Source organism: Manduca sexta, chromosome 19 (assembly GCF_014839805.1).
Source record: "Manduca sexta isolate Smith_Timp_Sample1 chromosome 19, JHU_Msex_v1.0, whole genome shotgun sequence".
In the NCBI taxonomy this organism is placed as follows: domain Eukaryota; kingdom Metazoa; phylum Arthropoda; class Insecta; order Lepidoptera; family Sphingidae; genus Manduca; species Manduca sexta.
The window spans coordinates 1,664,892-1,680,237 of record NC_051133.1 but is presented as its reverse complement, the minus strand read 5'-3'; the positions used below and the strand labels follow the sequence as shown (position 1 = coordinate 1,680,237).

General features: G+C 37.2%; 1 protein-coding gene across 2 annotated transcripts in view; it reads left to right on the top strand.

Annotated features, from left to right (window-relative positions):
- Window positions 1–12,103, top strand: part of LOC115441278 (serum response factor homolog) — a 262,689-nt gene extending 250,586 nt beyond the window's left edge. For both annotated transcript variants that reach the window (XM_030166027.2, XM_030166017.2), the window contains 4 exons: window positions 8,232–8,359; window positions 9,655–9,902; window positions 10,192–10,357; window positions 10,800–12,103. In XM_030166027.2, the coding sequence (XP_030021887.2) occupies window positions 8,232–8,359; window positions 9,655–9,902; window positions 10,192–10,343 (528 nt within the window). In that variant the 3' untranslated portion in view covers window positions 10,344–10,357; window positions 10,800–12,103. The remainder of the gene's footprint in view (window positions 1–8,231; window positions 8,360–9,654; window positions 9,903–10,191; window positions 10,358–10,799) is intronic.
- The last annotated feature ends 3,243 nt before the right edge of the window (window positions 12,104–15,346 follow it).

Here is a 15,346-nt window from a genome sequence, read left to right as displayed (position 1 = left end):
TCCATGTAGACAATTGTGGAAGATTGCGCTAAGTCACATAGAGCCATTGATGTATATTCTATAGACACGAATGTCCATAATATAAACTATTTGTTCAAAATCTTAACCAAAATGACAACAAAAACGTTACTATTAAACCCATTCATTCACTTGAACAACAAATAATTTCACTTATTTGATCAACATTTTTTTTTTATTCACATCCAGGCTTGCACCCAGACTCGAGCTCCCTTATAAACGCTCATTAGAGCGTCACTCCACACACAACCACACGCTATCAATGTTGAAATTCATACTAAAGTCAGGTGTACGGATCGCAGTACAATTGAGTCGAACACAATGATTGTACGGAACACCAGATCCAGCACGTAGTACATATACATCGATGCCTAGAGCAGTATTAATAACTCTCTGGTACATAGAGGTTGCATTTCGTAGGCCAAAATACATTACAGTAAACTCATAATGAGAGTTCTGAATAATAAATGCGGTTTTTTGTATCGAATTTGCCTCTACATCTACAGGAATTTAATTAAATCCATTAGCCATGACGACACTTATTTAATCGCACGACGGATAATCTTTGAACTTGATCACCGATTAGAGTATTAGAGTTTAATTCTCGGTTTTCTATGCACATTCGATGTGTGCCATCGCGCTGCTTCACTAAGAGTATTGGGTTAGAGAAGAGCGAGTTGATTAGTGTAATAAATCCAGCAGATATCACTTACTCTTCAGGACTCAATGACATGGTTGCCGTTGCACGATTTTTCTAGGATCTACTAAAGTCATTTGTAACTCACCTCTTTTTATTCTACTAGTAGGCGTGCCTTCAACAAATGGGTTCTTGAAGCTGCTAAGAAGTTCTATTAGTTGTGTTTAAAATCATCAGGTATATCGGTATCCAAGCCAAGAAAATCAGCCACTACGTTTACTTACGTTGCAAATATTAACTAGAGAGGGCCTCGCAATTATATTAAGTTTATTGCTCGATATGTGTATACTAATAAACCTAAGGCTAACAAATTGCGTCTAATCAAAATATCACATAATACATCGCATTTTCTTATACCAATCAAAGTAACAATTGCACGCTACAATGTACCAACAAGCTTAAGAGAGACGCTCTTTCTTAATTAGAGAACAGTCAGCACCGGAATCAAAACAAAATGAGAACTGCTCACCAAATTACGTAATTATCCCAGTGATAGGTTTCATACCACATACGTCCACTCGCTTCACAACGCTCGGTACGGTGGCAGATTGTGCGCTACTGCTCGCAATTGGCCATATTTTAGAGCACCGCCACGCCACATGACCCTCAACACTACTCTTGTAACAAGTAACAGGAGTCTGTGTAGCAACGGCGGTGTTTCGGGGCTCAGAGATCGGGGTTATCTTCTGCATGTTATGTAGTCGAATAGTCACGTTGTCCGAGCTCAATATTGGCAAGACAAAAGCAAGGCAATTGCCCGACATTCAATTAGTTGACTTCCAACGCTGTCGCGGCTAGTTGGCCCACAAGGTTTTTGTATTTTAATAAATAAAACGCCTTCCTGTATTTTTAAACGACGTACAAATTATACTCCAACTGTGAATGAAAAAAAAAAAACGTTTCATTCCATACGTTAGTAATAAGCATACACTATTCAAGTCATTTTTAACCATTAAATACATTACATTCGACTGTCATGGCTGGTCATGGCGACCAGAGACCAATAAACTAGATGGCCACGGTGGTCGACGCTCGGGCCATATCAATGTGAGCTGCAAGGGCTGTACAAGTATATGACTATAGTAAATAGTACGCTGCTCCTTTGTGCAATTTTGCTAGTCCATGTCACGTCTATTTGTAAAACGTCATTGGTCACTGCACATGTTTTTTTTAACGTATCGAAACGAGAAATAACAATTTCCTTAAATTTATTCACTACATATTAGGAAAAACTATCTGAGAAAACCATGTTGCGGGCAAGCCTTTCATTGCCTTACTAAGTATGAGAATTAATTTACTTCCCTCTATATCACAATCCGATAAGCAGATTGCCTGCCGTTGACAGCCAAGCCTGGGCATCAGTGTTTGTATGTGCCAGTTGGAATTTAGGTAGCGTGATGCCCTTATCCGAGATATTCGGTGAGTTGGTTAGCGCCTCCAAGAGTAGCTTCATATTGGTTCCAATGTGCTTCGAATAACGTGCACCATCCGTCATTTGCCGCCATCCATCCACTCACGTTTTGTGCCTGCACCGATCCCACTTCTGATGTCGGAGAAGCGTTATTCCCGTCGACATCATCATAGGGGTTGCGGACTTAGTGGGCGTTATCAGGGTAAAATGCGAGCACAAAACACAATGATCACAGATATTTTTATATTCGAATTCAAATTAAACAATATTTGTCACTTTACAATAATGAAGATAGAAAAGTGGACAATTAAGACCGAGCAGCGGGTTCAGGGCACCGATCTTACTTTAACCAACAAATATTCTCAACGATCCAACTCGATCAACTCGACCAGTCACTATCATGATTCCTCCAACGAATGTCCAAAGCACTCATGGCCTACCTGAATAGTAAAGATGGCGCCTCGACCCCGCTCGAGGCACGTGCCTGCTCTGATTGGTCGTTTCGTAAATTATAATTTTTAAATAAACTTCTATTACATTATGGCTAATGCGTAAGGTTTTAAGTAATAGAAAAATGTAACAAATCAAATATAATTAGATTAACAATTATTGTGCGTTATGCACGCAAACAACAATCAACCGGACACATAGGTTCCTCCGACATATAGATATGCGTTGAATATTATTTCCTTTTTTCGAGCTCAGAAACTATTTTTTCACAATAGATCGAGTAACCATCGCATGAACGCAACATTTTTGTATGGCAATCTTACCAATGTCCGCTCCACATAATCTTAGGACTCTTTGTCTGAGATAGTATTTGTATACTTTAAAAGATGCGAATAAATCGGAGTGCGGCAAGGAGCGTCATAACCAATATTGAAGACATGGTTTTACGAAGTCCTTACTACTAAAATATAATATATTTAGAACAATCAACACAATATATCGCAATGACTCATTTACCAAAAAAAAAGGTTCTTTCGCCAAAAAACGGTAGGCACTGTTTTAATTACCACAGAATTCTCACAATGTCCACGGTCAAATTAACTCGAGCGGTAACAAGACATGGTTGCGCGTGCGCACCTGTGTTCACGTAATGGTGGGATTTTCGATGCGCCCCCCAAATTCCACCGGTGATTTATGTCTTGTTTCCTGCTTTTGAATAAGGATGCCTCGCGTGCCTTATATTCGAATAGGGTGCGAAGTATATGTATCGATGTTCGATACTTAATACAAAATATTTCAAATCAGTAAATCGATTATCAATGTGCAAAGTCTGATATTTTTATACTCGGAATCGAAACATCGATTATACCTGTATTTAAGTCTACTGAATATCGACGTAACATAAAATTAATGACATTTATACGTAGACGGTTTTTGAATTTTTACGTATCTATGGAAATGAATACGTTGTGGAAAATGATAAGAAACTTTAAAATGCTTAATAGTGGAGAAGGGTCCATATATTCCTGCCGGCTTCCCTTCCTTATTTATTATCATTACAAAGATCTGCAGAACGCATTTATTAGTATTTATATATTGTATCGGGTTTCCTTTAAGAAAATTTTACACTTCACCACTGATGCTTAAAAATATTGGGTACCTATATCTTAACATTTAAATGTTCGTTTATCGACAATCAATACCAAAAGTTAGCGAAGCGGCCATAGCCTAGTTGGGTGTGGAACGGGCTGCCTAGACGAATGTCCGCAGGTTTAAATCCCCAAGGGCACACACCTCTGACTTTTCTAAAAATCATGTGTGTATATCTTTGTGAATTTTTCGTTCGCTTTAACGGTGAAGGAAAACATCGTGAGAAAACCTGTTCATCTGAGAAATTCTCTATAGTAATTTCGAAGGTGTGTGAAGTCTACCAATCCGCATTAGGCCAGCGTGGTGGACTAAGGCCTAATCCCTCTCAGTAGTACAGGAGGCCCGTGCTCAGCAGTGGGCAAGTATATAATACAGGGCTGATATTATTATTATTATAATACCAAAAGTATCGATAATACACTCGACACTCTAAATCCGACGCTTTAGTTTAAATATCGTAAAATTCGCGACGATTACCGCCACGTCTCGAAATCTTTATAATTACGTCAAGAGTGCGTGCGCACATTTTTTTAATATCTATTTATAATATCGGTCAGTGTCGTACACGTCGAGCGCTTGCACTTTGCAACAAAACTCATCATCAATTATATTTGAATTTAGAATTCTATTCCAAATAAAAAGTTTTTAATCTTTTTTCAGTCAAAAAGAATAACTTTAGATAGTAATATGCTTGTATTGTTTTATACATAGTGGTACAGGGTGGGAGTCGCAACGTGTTACGGGGTCGCATTCCACATGAGTCAAAGGGTGCATAACCCACGCCCAGCTGCTTCAGTCAAACGGACAATGTATTTTCTATTCCTATTTTTTACCAAGACACGCCCGATATAGCGCAAAGCTCGCCCCTATCACGTTATAACGGAACACACGGCAAAAAGTTTATGCACTAGTTGCGATTCTACCCACCCCTTCAGGATAAAGGTGTAATAAAAAAATTGGGGGATTTTCATTTCGTATATTGATAGTATTTGTTCTAGTGTAGTTGCTCACAGATATATAGATATGGACAAAATCATTTATTTGTCCGATCAATCAAGCTATTTCCTTTTCGCGTAGGAATTACTTTAAATTCTTGATGGAAGTCAAGAATCCTTGTTATATATCTTCTACAGCGGCGTACCGACACAACATTGGAGGATACTGTATATCTTACCAATATCAACCAACGGGAACCAACACTACGTCACAGCACAAGGACCAATTCGATCTAGGATTCCAAGAATCTTATAACCGACGCTGCTGACCACATGGTCACCTGGACTCAAGTTCTAAGAATCGTGTATCTTTTAAAATAACAATCATAGATAAAAGCTGGTAAAGTAAAGTGGGGCACAAACTAACGTTGTGGCATAATGAGCGGGCATTGTGACGTCACGGCTCAAAGCAAACTGCGACTGCCAAAAACGGGCGCGCCGTCTGTTGACTCGCCGAACGGTACCGTCGGCAAATAAAGTGGCTAATGAATTGTTGTAGGTGGAATTTGCAAGGGGATTTGTGTGTTGTTTTGTTCATTCGTACAGCTTTGTTATATATTATTCAGAAGAGAGTCTGGAATTACGATCTGCAGGATCAAAGTTAGATCGGACGTGGCACATATTAAAAATCTATAGATTCTACATGTTAGGTTGAACAGTGCCTTTTCAGATCTTTTTGTAAGCCACGCTGACGTTACGTCACATGTTTAATAAATTTGGTTCATTAAAATGTTTTTCGATTTGCATTTTCCTGCAGGTCAAAAAATAACTTTTATAATTTTTGCACAAATTTAGTTGAAATTTTAATTGCAACTATATTTATCCTAGAATACTATATCTCCCAGAAAAGTACACATTTATTTTTGCAAAGCGTTTCACACGGGTGAAGCCACGTGCAACACCAAATTTTTAACATATTTACGGAAAGCCACTTTTTATTGTAAACGTCATGCGCAAATAAATTGTTATGCAAAACGATGTTTTTGTATGCTCACCGTATTAGCGAGCGCCTTATCAGATGCACAGAAGAAAGCGCAGTGCGTTAAACGGTAGTTAGTTAAGCACAATTATTATTATTTAGTGCGTCGGCGAATAAAGGACACGCCCACGCGCCAGCTCATAGAAACCGCGAATGAATGTTGTGGACATGACTTATGAATTCTATTATTGCGCGTGCGCAGGTTTTTATAAAAATCAAATATGCAATATGTTAACAATAATAATGATTTTCATAACAAAGTAAATTAAAAACCACTGTGTTGAGACGTTCATTTGCTTGTCCTACGATTATATTTAAAAGGGGAAATTTCCATACATCAATAATATATATTATATTAATGCTAGCAAATATGAAACCAACACAGTTAAATGCCTTTTTGTGTTACAAAAGCCTCGAAATATTATATATATTAAAATTCGGAAACTAGTAAATAAAAAGATAACTCAATCGAGTTTCTCATCTTACAATGTAATAGTCCACGAAGCTATTTTCTTCCTTCATACATACAAATATTAAACCTCCATCCACACAATCCCATCCTACCGTACCGATATGATCTGCGCGCGCGCAACAATCGGTCGCCGCGAGATCATCCTCGTAGGTATTTATTAACAATTGTCCCGCGATGTCTGCAGATACCGCCTAATTACATGGCTTATTTATTATTTACTTTGTTATGTTATTGTGCCTTTGTTCGAGACCATCTATACTCAGACTGCACTGTTCTTACCTGGTTCAATGTATTTTACCGTGGCTAAAATATCATAATTTTATCATGAGAATAATATAAGTATCAGCGTTCCAGGATAAATAAATAATCAAATTATATTTGTAAGTAAATATTATAATTTACTTACTACATTAGTTTTGCTTTAAATGACGAGACGCGCTTTCCGTTCGCCTGATGGTAAGCGATTCGACCTCCCATAAAAAGGGGAAACAGCATCCAACACCTTAAATTACAAAGTATTGTTTAGTATTCCACTGCGCTCGGCATCCTGAGACATGAGATGTTAATTCTTATTATGTCCACTAGTTACACTGGCTACAATTTCCTTCAAACGGGAACACAACGGTGATTACACACTGCTGCTCGGTGGCAGAAACAGACACTGCGGTGGTACCTACCCAGGCGAACTCTCACATATGAGAGACCTATCACCAGTAAAATTATTACTTAACCTTAAAAAACCCAACAAAGTTAACCTACATGCCTTTTAAAAGACCAAATAAAGTCTTACAAACGACAGACCTTTATTAGCACAATTTTTCACACATTTATCGAGAATGAGCTACAAAATACGGCGACGACGTATAGTGCACTCACGCGAGGCTTTTTAAGGCGTTGTTTAGACACCGTAATTTATTCGCGTAACACCCTTTTTATTTATAGAGCGTGTCCATACTAATATACATGCGACGGTAGTTTCGTCTGTCTGTATTTCACGTATAAACACTTGGGATAATTTTGATAAGTATTGGCTTAAAAATATAATAATTTTAATTAAAGGGGACGTCTGTGTTGAATTTTTATAATATTCACTTTAGGTGGTTATCATTTTAGATTAAATATTCAGCTTCTATTGCCTTTGGAAGTCAATTGTATGCAGACCGCTTCCAACAGATTGGTCTGGAAATATTTAGGGGTAGCCTATGTCCATCAGAAATTGTTTTTGGGAATTCTTTTTACGCCTATGAGGAATACAATTTATCTGACTATATAATATAAGCTATTATAAGCCTGATAGATAAATACACACTACGAAATATTGTAGAAAACTCATTTACGGGGTCGTATAGTACCTACAAATTTTGAAAATTAACATGACAAATCGGCTTTAAATCGAAATTTCTTTCTATCATATGTTCCTCTCTTTCATGGGAGAAACTTTAATATAAACCATGTCTAATATCAATGCACCTGTAAAAAAATATATTCCAAAAATCCACATACATTCTAATGTTACAAGCAAACCAGCAGGACAAAGTGGTGTTGTATAAAACGCACCTGTTCCTAACTCGGCCGAGCCGGTAAGTGCTTCTGGATGGGGCGATATTTTTTACCTTATAAGCTCTGAAACTCTGCCCGAAATCCGGCGACACCTGCGCCCTGAAGCATTGCTATCGAGCGTGAATCGTCTAGTGAAGATTGTTCTTAGTTACGGTTGAATTCATTTTGGTTAATATATAGTGTGACTGTTCGTATATCTCTTTTATTTTTGCAAAGCTATTAAATATAAAATGGGTAAATGCTATAAACAATAAAAACGCCCTATGAAACCTTAATTTAAAAACAACTTCAAAGCAATGCAGTATGTTATAGAATCTAATTAGATGAATTTTCGTTCGATTTCAAACCTTTTTGTAACGCAAAAAGAATCGTATTACCTATCAAATTTTACAAAACATTTATCACCCAAAACAAAACATATTTGAAAGTCCCTCTTAACATCCAATATCTAGAAACCATAGCCAATTAAATCAGGACTACGAATTTCTTTTTCGCTTCAGGACGAGCCAGCGTCATCAGGCGACAGCGGGGACGAGAGCGGCAGCGAGCCCGAGTCCCCTAGCGAAAAACTCATGCAAGTCCACAAGCAGGAGTGGGCCTGCAACGACGACAGAGGAGAAGCTAAGAGGCAAGTAAAACTATAAATACTCATTTACTTATACTCCTTTGTGTTGTTAAGATTTTTATTGTTGGGAATGTAACTACGTGTGGACCATAATAAGAGACTTTCCCGCCCCCACACCCACCACTACAACTCCTGTAAGGCAGGATCAGCAGTGGCACGTATAGGAAACCGAGCAGTGAAGCTCGGCGAGTCTCAGGGAAAACTAATATGTCATTATCCCGCAACGAAATTAATCAAATAGGAAGATAGGGAGGAGTTAGAAATATTAATTGTCCACTTCCCTCCATAGCAATGCGGGTGACAAAATCATGGTCTAAGGAGGCGTTTTAACCTCAAAGATAGGGACGTTTACAACTAGATAAGCTAGGTGGACCATAATGTGTTAAATACATAAATCCTAATTTCTTAACATAAAATGTCTTAAAACGAAAAATATAATATTCTGTAGCTTCGCCCAAATCATATCGAACCCAAGCTTGATAGTCAAAGTGTCCAACAGACCGATCGAGCTATTTTTACGTCCTGAACTTTAACTTGTAGCTTTGTATAAGTGATTTATCATAACAAAAACCACACGAGTTCGTATAATTGGCATGAAAAACAGCCAAAATTATAAATCGAGGTTTGTGGGTGCTAGATATCATCCAAATCTATTCATCAGTTTACGCTTGGTTGACTTACAAATGTCCAAACATAAATCCACAATTTATATTAACCGGATTATCGGACTTATCTCGAACCTTCAATATCAAGAGCAAATGTAAAAAAAAATCAACCTTATCACAAAATGCTTAGTAATGAATTTAATTAACAATACATTATTCGTTTAATGGGCATTATAGTTCTCGTTGCGAACAAGCATTTTGATCTCAATTTCAGATTTTATTCCGAGCACGTACCTGATCGTTGATAAGACGAAGGCCGGGGCAAAAAAGTTGTGACCATTGCAAAAATTTTAACAGAAATAATTAGAACGGTTACTGCTTTGTGTTGCTCTACTTTTGATTAAATAATGTCAATATGTTTGTGGTTTAGACCTGAAAAAAATGACCTTTTAATCCATCTTTGAATTATAGCGTATTCTTAGACAGTGAGCTAAGTTTTATTCCTAACATGGACAGTAGAAATTTGTCTCTAACTGGAGGGAACATAAACGAACTGCCTGTAATTTGAATTTGTGCTAATAAGCCGAAGCCTTCAAGGAACGGAATAAACAAAAGCCGTAGCACCGTAGGCACTACAAAGACATGAATTTAAGTTGTATTCCACAAAATTCCAGAACTCATTTACATTTCCAGAGAAGTCCAACCAGATCCGGCGGCGTCCACCTCCGCGACCACCCAAGAAGCCGACAGCAGTAAGCCAGGCCAGCCGGCCATGCCGAAGCTCTTGTCCAAACTCGGCTTGCCCGGAGGAGCTATGCTGTACCACTCCGGAATGCTCGCCGGGCTGGACGGCATCGGGAATAATCTAGGAATGGGCAACCTGGCGATGGGATATCCACACAGCTTTATACTGGGACTTGCTAATCAGGGGCAGGAAGGTGGTACGTATGGTAGTAAAGTATTGACATAGAACAAGCAGCTTTATTGATGGTAAGCATGACGACTGCCACACTGATGTCTCGGGTTCGAATCCTGGGTTGGGCAATTGTGCCTGATATGGCCATAGCTGTACCCACTAAATGTCATGGGACGAAACACACGCGACGAAAGTTGCGTACCCAAGTTGTACCTCTGCCTACACCCCCGAAGATAAGGGTGTGATGTGCGTTTGTTTTTTTTTTATGATTATCGGCTAACCCATTTGCTATATTAAACCCTCATTACCCACAGCTTCATCATCAACCCAGCCCCAGTTCATCACCATCCCGCTGACGATGGCAATGGCCGCGGGGGGTCAGGGTCCCGCAGCAAACGGGTGTCCCGTCAGCGCGTCCAGTGACGACAGCAGTGAGCTCCAGGACCTCAGCACTGGGAGAAAGTGACCTTTGAACTCATGGTGAGTTTATATCAGCCCTGTATTATATACTGCCCACTGCTGGACATGGGTTCTACTCAGAAGATTTAGGCCTTTGTCCACCATGTAGCATAGTGCAGTGCGTCAGACTTCAAATACCTTGGATTTATTTCTTTAGAGAATTCTAAGGTTTGATGATGGTTCCTTATATATCCAAAGGAATACTTGACATTGCTGGATGTCTAAATAAATTAATTACTTCTAAAAATAGTTGAAGTAGTGCGTTTATTTGTAGGAAATAAACTCCCATTATAATATATCAATTAATGACTCGATATAAGAAGTAATCCCTGGCAATAGCAATTGATCTGATTTTGAAAAATATTTTATAATAAAAGGACGCGGACACCATGAACAAAAACTTGTCTTATTATAAATAGGTACTAGAAATCGTAAACAATAACATGTTTTTCGTTTGTTACAGAAACCGTGTGAAGGCTGCGAAATTAATCATATCTTATGATCATTTATAACTCTTATAATTTACGTACCAAAGTTACTCTCAATTGATAAACGCGTACTATTAACGACGTACAACGTAGATATAAACGTATGGACGTAAAGACGGAGTCATGATACTAGCGAGTAGCGAGTGATTTTTATGTTGGAGATAAATGGCGGAAACATATGCGTAATTTAGAAAATTTTGTATTATGGTTGTCAAATTAATTTAATAAAAGTAAATTAAATAATTAAGCGAATGGGAAATAATGGCCAGTATTGCCAAAAGTAATTAAAATGCAATTATATAAAAGCAAAAGCTCTTATCGCACTACGACAATAATAGGTAGATAATGTTTTATTTCATAATATTTGTATAAAAGTTAAAAAAAATCACTCGCTACTTAAATATTGATTTCCTAAAGATATTTAATAAACTGTTATCACCTTACATTGTTAGACTCAGTATAGTTCATACAACATTATGCTTTATGCTTGCCGAGTAAGTTTGTAATTCGTTAGTAAATTACATTTCACTATGCTAGCGAGAGAAATACTAAATTTGTAAAAAGCGGTATTCTTATTTATTATATATGTAAGTAGACGTTATTGTTTGTATCGAAAATAACAATATATAGCGTATTTTTGTACGAAACAAATTAATATTCACCAGTGAGCTGTTATTGCTTAGTTTTTAGATTGTAATATCAATTAAACACTTGTTTTAAGTGCATTTTATGTTACAGGTTCCCTTTTTTTCTAGATTACGTTCACCTAAGGTAATATTTCATTTTTAGTTTTAATTATCTACCTTATCATGTGTGGTGTAAGAAACGGATTTACGCGGTTGGTTGAATGTTGTCACTGATCTTTCTCGAAGGTTCTCCCATAGATAATTTATGTAGATGTGTCTTTTATCAGTTTGTAATGAAAGTTATCGCGAATTGAGATAATGGCCAAACATATCCCAAGACAAACGTGAAGGAACGTTAGAAATCATATCAATAAGAAACATCCCTGTACTTAACGTCAACAGCCTTCGAAAAAGAGTATCAACAACATAATCGCTCCGCTCGTGCGCTCCCGCTGCCCGCTGCCAGCATGACCGCACCCTTACGCCACACTCGGACGTTACGACAACGCATTTATTGTCTCTATTGTCAGTATTTCGTTATCTTAGTACATTTCCTAGCGTTCGAACATGTGTAACATTATGTTTTTGTCTTACTATAATAAAATGTTCCTTTTTCGTTTAATTTCTTTTTCATAATAAAATTATAATAAATAGTTATGTGTTTTATTTATTAACTCACTATAAATGTTGTTAGATGTTTTCAATTCCGCTTTAGTTTGCTCCTCTGTGTATTTTTTATAGAATAGTGTAGACGGTGGAATAATATAATAATATACGCCCTATATTATATACCGTCCCACTGCTGGGCTCGGGTCTCCTCTGCTACTGAAAAGGGAGCCTCAGTAATTTTTAAGTATTAAAAGGTTTAATGAACCATGCGGTGTTAAGTGACAAAATGTTTTGGTAGTATTGATGTTTACAAGCATACTAGAATAATATCGATCCTGCGAAATCCCTTTTATCAATCCTCCACTAAGCTATAGTTACTTATTTTGTACTGAATGTTCAATTAAAAATTATCTTTAGTAACCAAGCAAGCTATAAATAGATTACTGTAAAACATCGAGCGGACATACCAGCTCATTAAAAAACCTAGTCAACAAAAACAATCCGCCATTGAACCAAAAAGAATATGGACTAGCAAAAACAATAGCCGACCAGACAGATTGATCTCTGCACAGAATAAATTTCAATAAAACTGAACGTCAACAAAAAATAACCATATAGTTGCGCGGCTCTCATTATTTTGGCCTCGATTTGACGTGACGTTTGCTATTTGACAGTTAACATTATGAGTGCCGGCGCGCTATTGGTCGCCCATCAACCAATGACACATCGATTGATTGGTACGAAAAGTGTACGCGCGAAACTGTGGAGTCGAAAAAAATATCGTTTTATTTTAATATTGCTTTGTGGGAGGACCGTGTGGCCTGTTTAACTAGTTCTGGAGCTGTTTCCATACTGCAACTGTATGATTGCACAGGCTGGCAAAATTGTGCCGACTACCGATTTCTTGTACTATCTCCTTTGTCTGGGTGTGTAACATCGCATTGTATTAGGCCACCAAAAAACATTTTAATAAGTTTTGTGTTGTATAAAGGGTTCCGTATCAAGTGTGACTACTAAGTGCGTCAGCTGATGTTTCAGTAAAAAAGTGACTTATAATTAAAAGTTTTCGGAAGGAGTGTCATACGCTATTATTTTGTTCAACTAATTCGCTTTTATCGGCAATGCAGCTTTAAAAAACCTTTCTTCAAATCTTTGTACTATTCATAGGAAACTCTTACACTAACAAATACTCTAGTATTTTGGACGTTTATAAGGGACAGAGATCCCTTTATCAAAATTCACTCATAATTGCTCTTTTCTATGTATTCTCCTTTGAAACAAAGTCACATGTGGAACCAATGAAAAATATTTAACGTATTCAACAATTCCTCATCTATCGTCGGCGATTTTGAGCGCTGAAACGTTCACTTACAAAGCGTCTATTACTCCTTGAATTTAAAATAACGTGATACGATTTAAAGTATCAGACTTTTTACCATTAACTGGTACATACACCCTTAATCAACACGCCTTTATTTCATGCAATCATTGGTCGGCCATTTTTTCACGTCAATTCCGAGACAAATTAGTTTCGTCTCGACCTTTATCTTGTACATCTAAAGTCTACAATTACTCCCTGTCTACGCCCAACCGTTGCTGGCGATATGTCAGGGTAAAATAAAACTGCCTTGTTATTAAAATGGTATTAATTTGTAAGTTTATGGTTGGAAATGTAACACCTTTAGATTGTTGGTAATTAGTTTTTAATTTCTGTAAAATACTAGACTGGCAAGCTTGCTTGATGAGTCCACGACTACGTACAGGAACACATTAACAACTGTGAATTACAATGCATATAGCAACACACATCCTGAGATATCAGATCTGAGTACACTGGTTCTAAAATCCTTCAAAGGGGAAGAATGTTTTCGTACTGCTGGTTAGCATTAAGAATGATCCTGTTGGAGTATCCAGAAGGACTAGCGATATTTTAAATACTGTTCACCAGAAACAAACGATGGTATCCAGGCTGCAATAGTGTAGATATAATTAAAATCTAGACAACTATAATAATTTATAACATCTCTTGTAATCTGGGTATAACATATCATTTTCAATGCTAAATCAAAACGCTGTTTCTTCTCTGTTACCGGATTCCGATACCATATTTTACAAGAGGTGGGACCAAGTCGATCAAGTAATATTCCCACGTGAGTGATTGGGCTCTAATTCCTGAATGATGACAAATGTAAACTAAAAACTAGCCAACCTTTGAAGCAACAGTCGTGTAACTTTGTACTTCAAAAAACTTAGCCCTGCAAATAACTAAGGTATCTCCACGTCATTTGTACTCATTTGAAGTGCCCAATAAGGTGGTGCATTACATATGCCGTCCTACCGCTCGGACTTGCCTACTTCACGCTCTCTTGAAGGGTAGACAGATACAGTTAATATACGCGCTAAATTAATAGTTTCGTTTTAAATTATTCGCTGGCATTTTTTATTGGAACTGAGAAATGTTGAAGATTATGTAGTGTTAATCTTGGAAAGGATGATTGTAATTTATAATTAAGAGATGAGCCAGTTACTGACCTGGTAAGCTACACGACCGAAAGTACATTTACATTAAAAAAATAGCCTAGACAGCACAACGAGGTGACTGGCATTTGGTATATGCTTTTTATTATATGCTTTCTTTGCAATTATGAAACACTAGATTTTCAGTAATAAAACAGACAACAAAGTCTAACTGCAATACAAAGTGCTTGTATATAGCTGCTTGGTGATAAAAATATCGAATTGCTTTTTATTGACTTATGCTTGGTATATTTAAACATTTAGAACGATAACTAAATTTAGAAGATTTTTTTAAAAACGGCTATTTGTAGTTCAAGCCTCCCACAAAAAAATAAGGTTAATAAATCTCAAATTAACACAATATTTTGTTTTGCCTCATTCCTCTTCCCGATGTAACATATTCATTAACAACTTATATCCATTACGGCTCATTTCTCGTATTGTAGGAAATAATATAAGCCAAACTCATTCCCTACGTCGATCTTGGATCTTGGTCGTTCTTGGATCTACACATATTCATTATATCGAGCACAAAGAAACCTTCGAAATGATATCGTAGATTAAGTGTATGGGACTTTTACCTCGAGAACACTTTTATGTTCAAGAGATTCAGTTAGTTTCTGCATACTATTATAACAATATCAGCTCTGTATTATATACTGGCCTACTGCTGGGCACGGGCCTATACCACTGAGAGGAATTCGGCCTTAGTCTACCACATTAACCTAGAGCGGATTTGGTAGACTTTATACTATCAAAATACTTGAGAA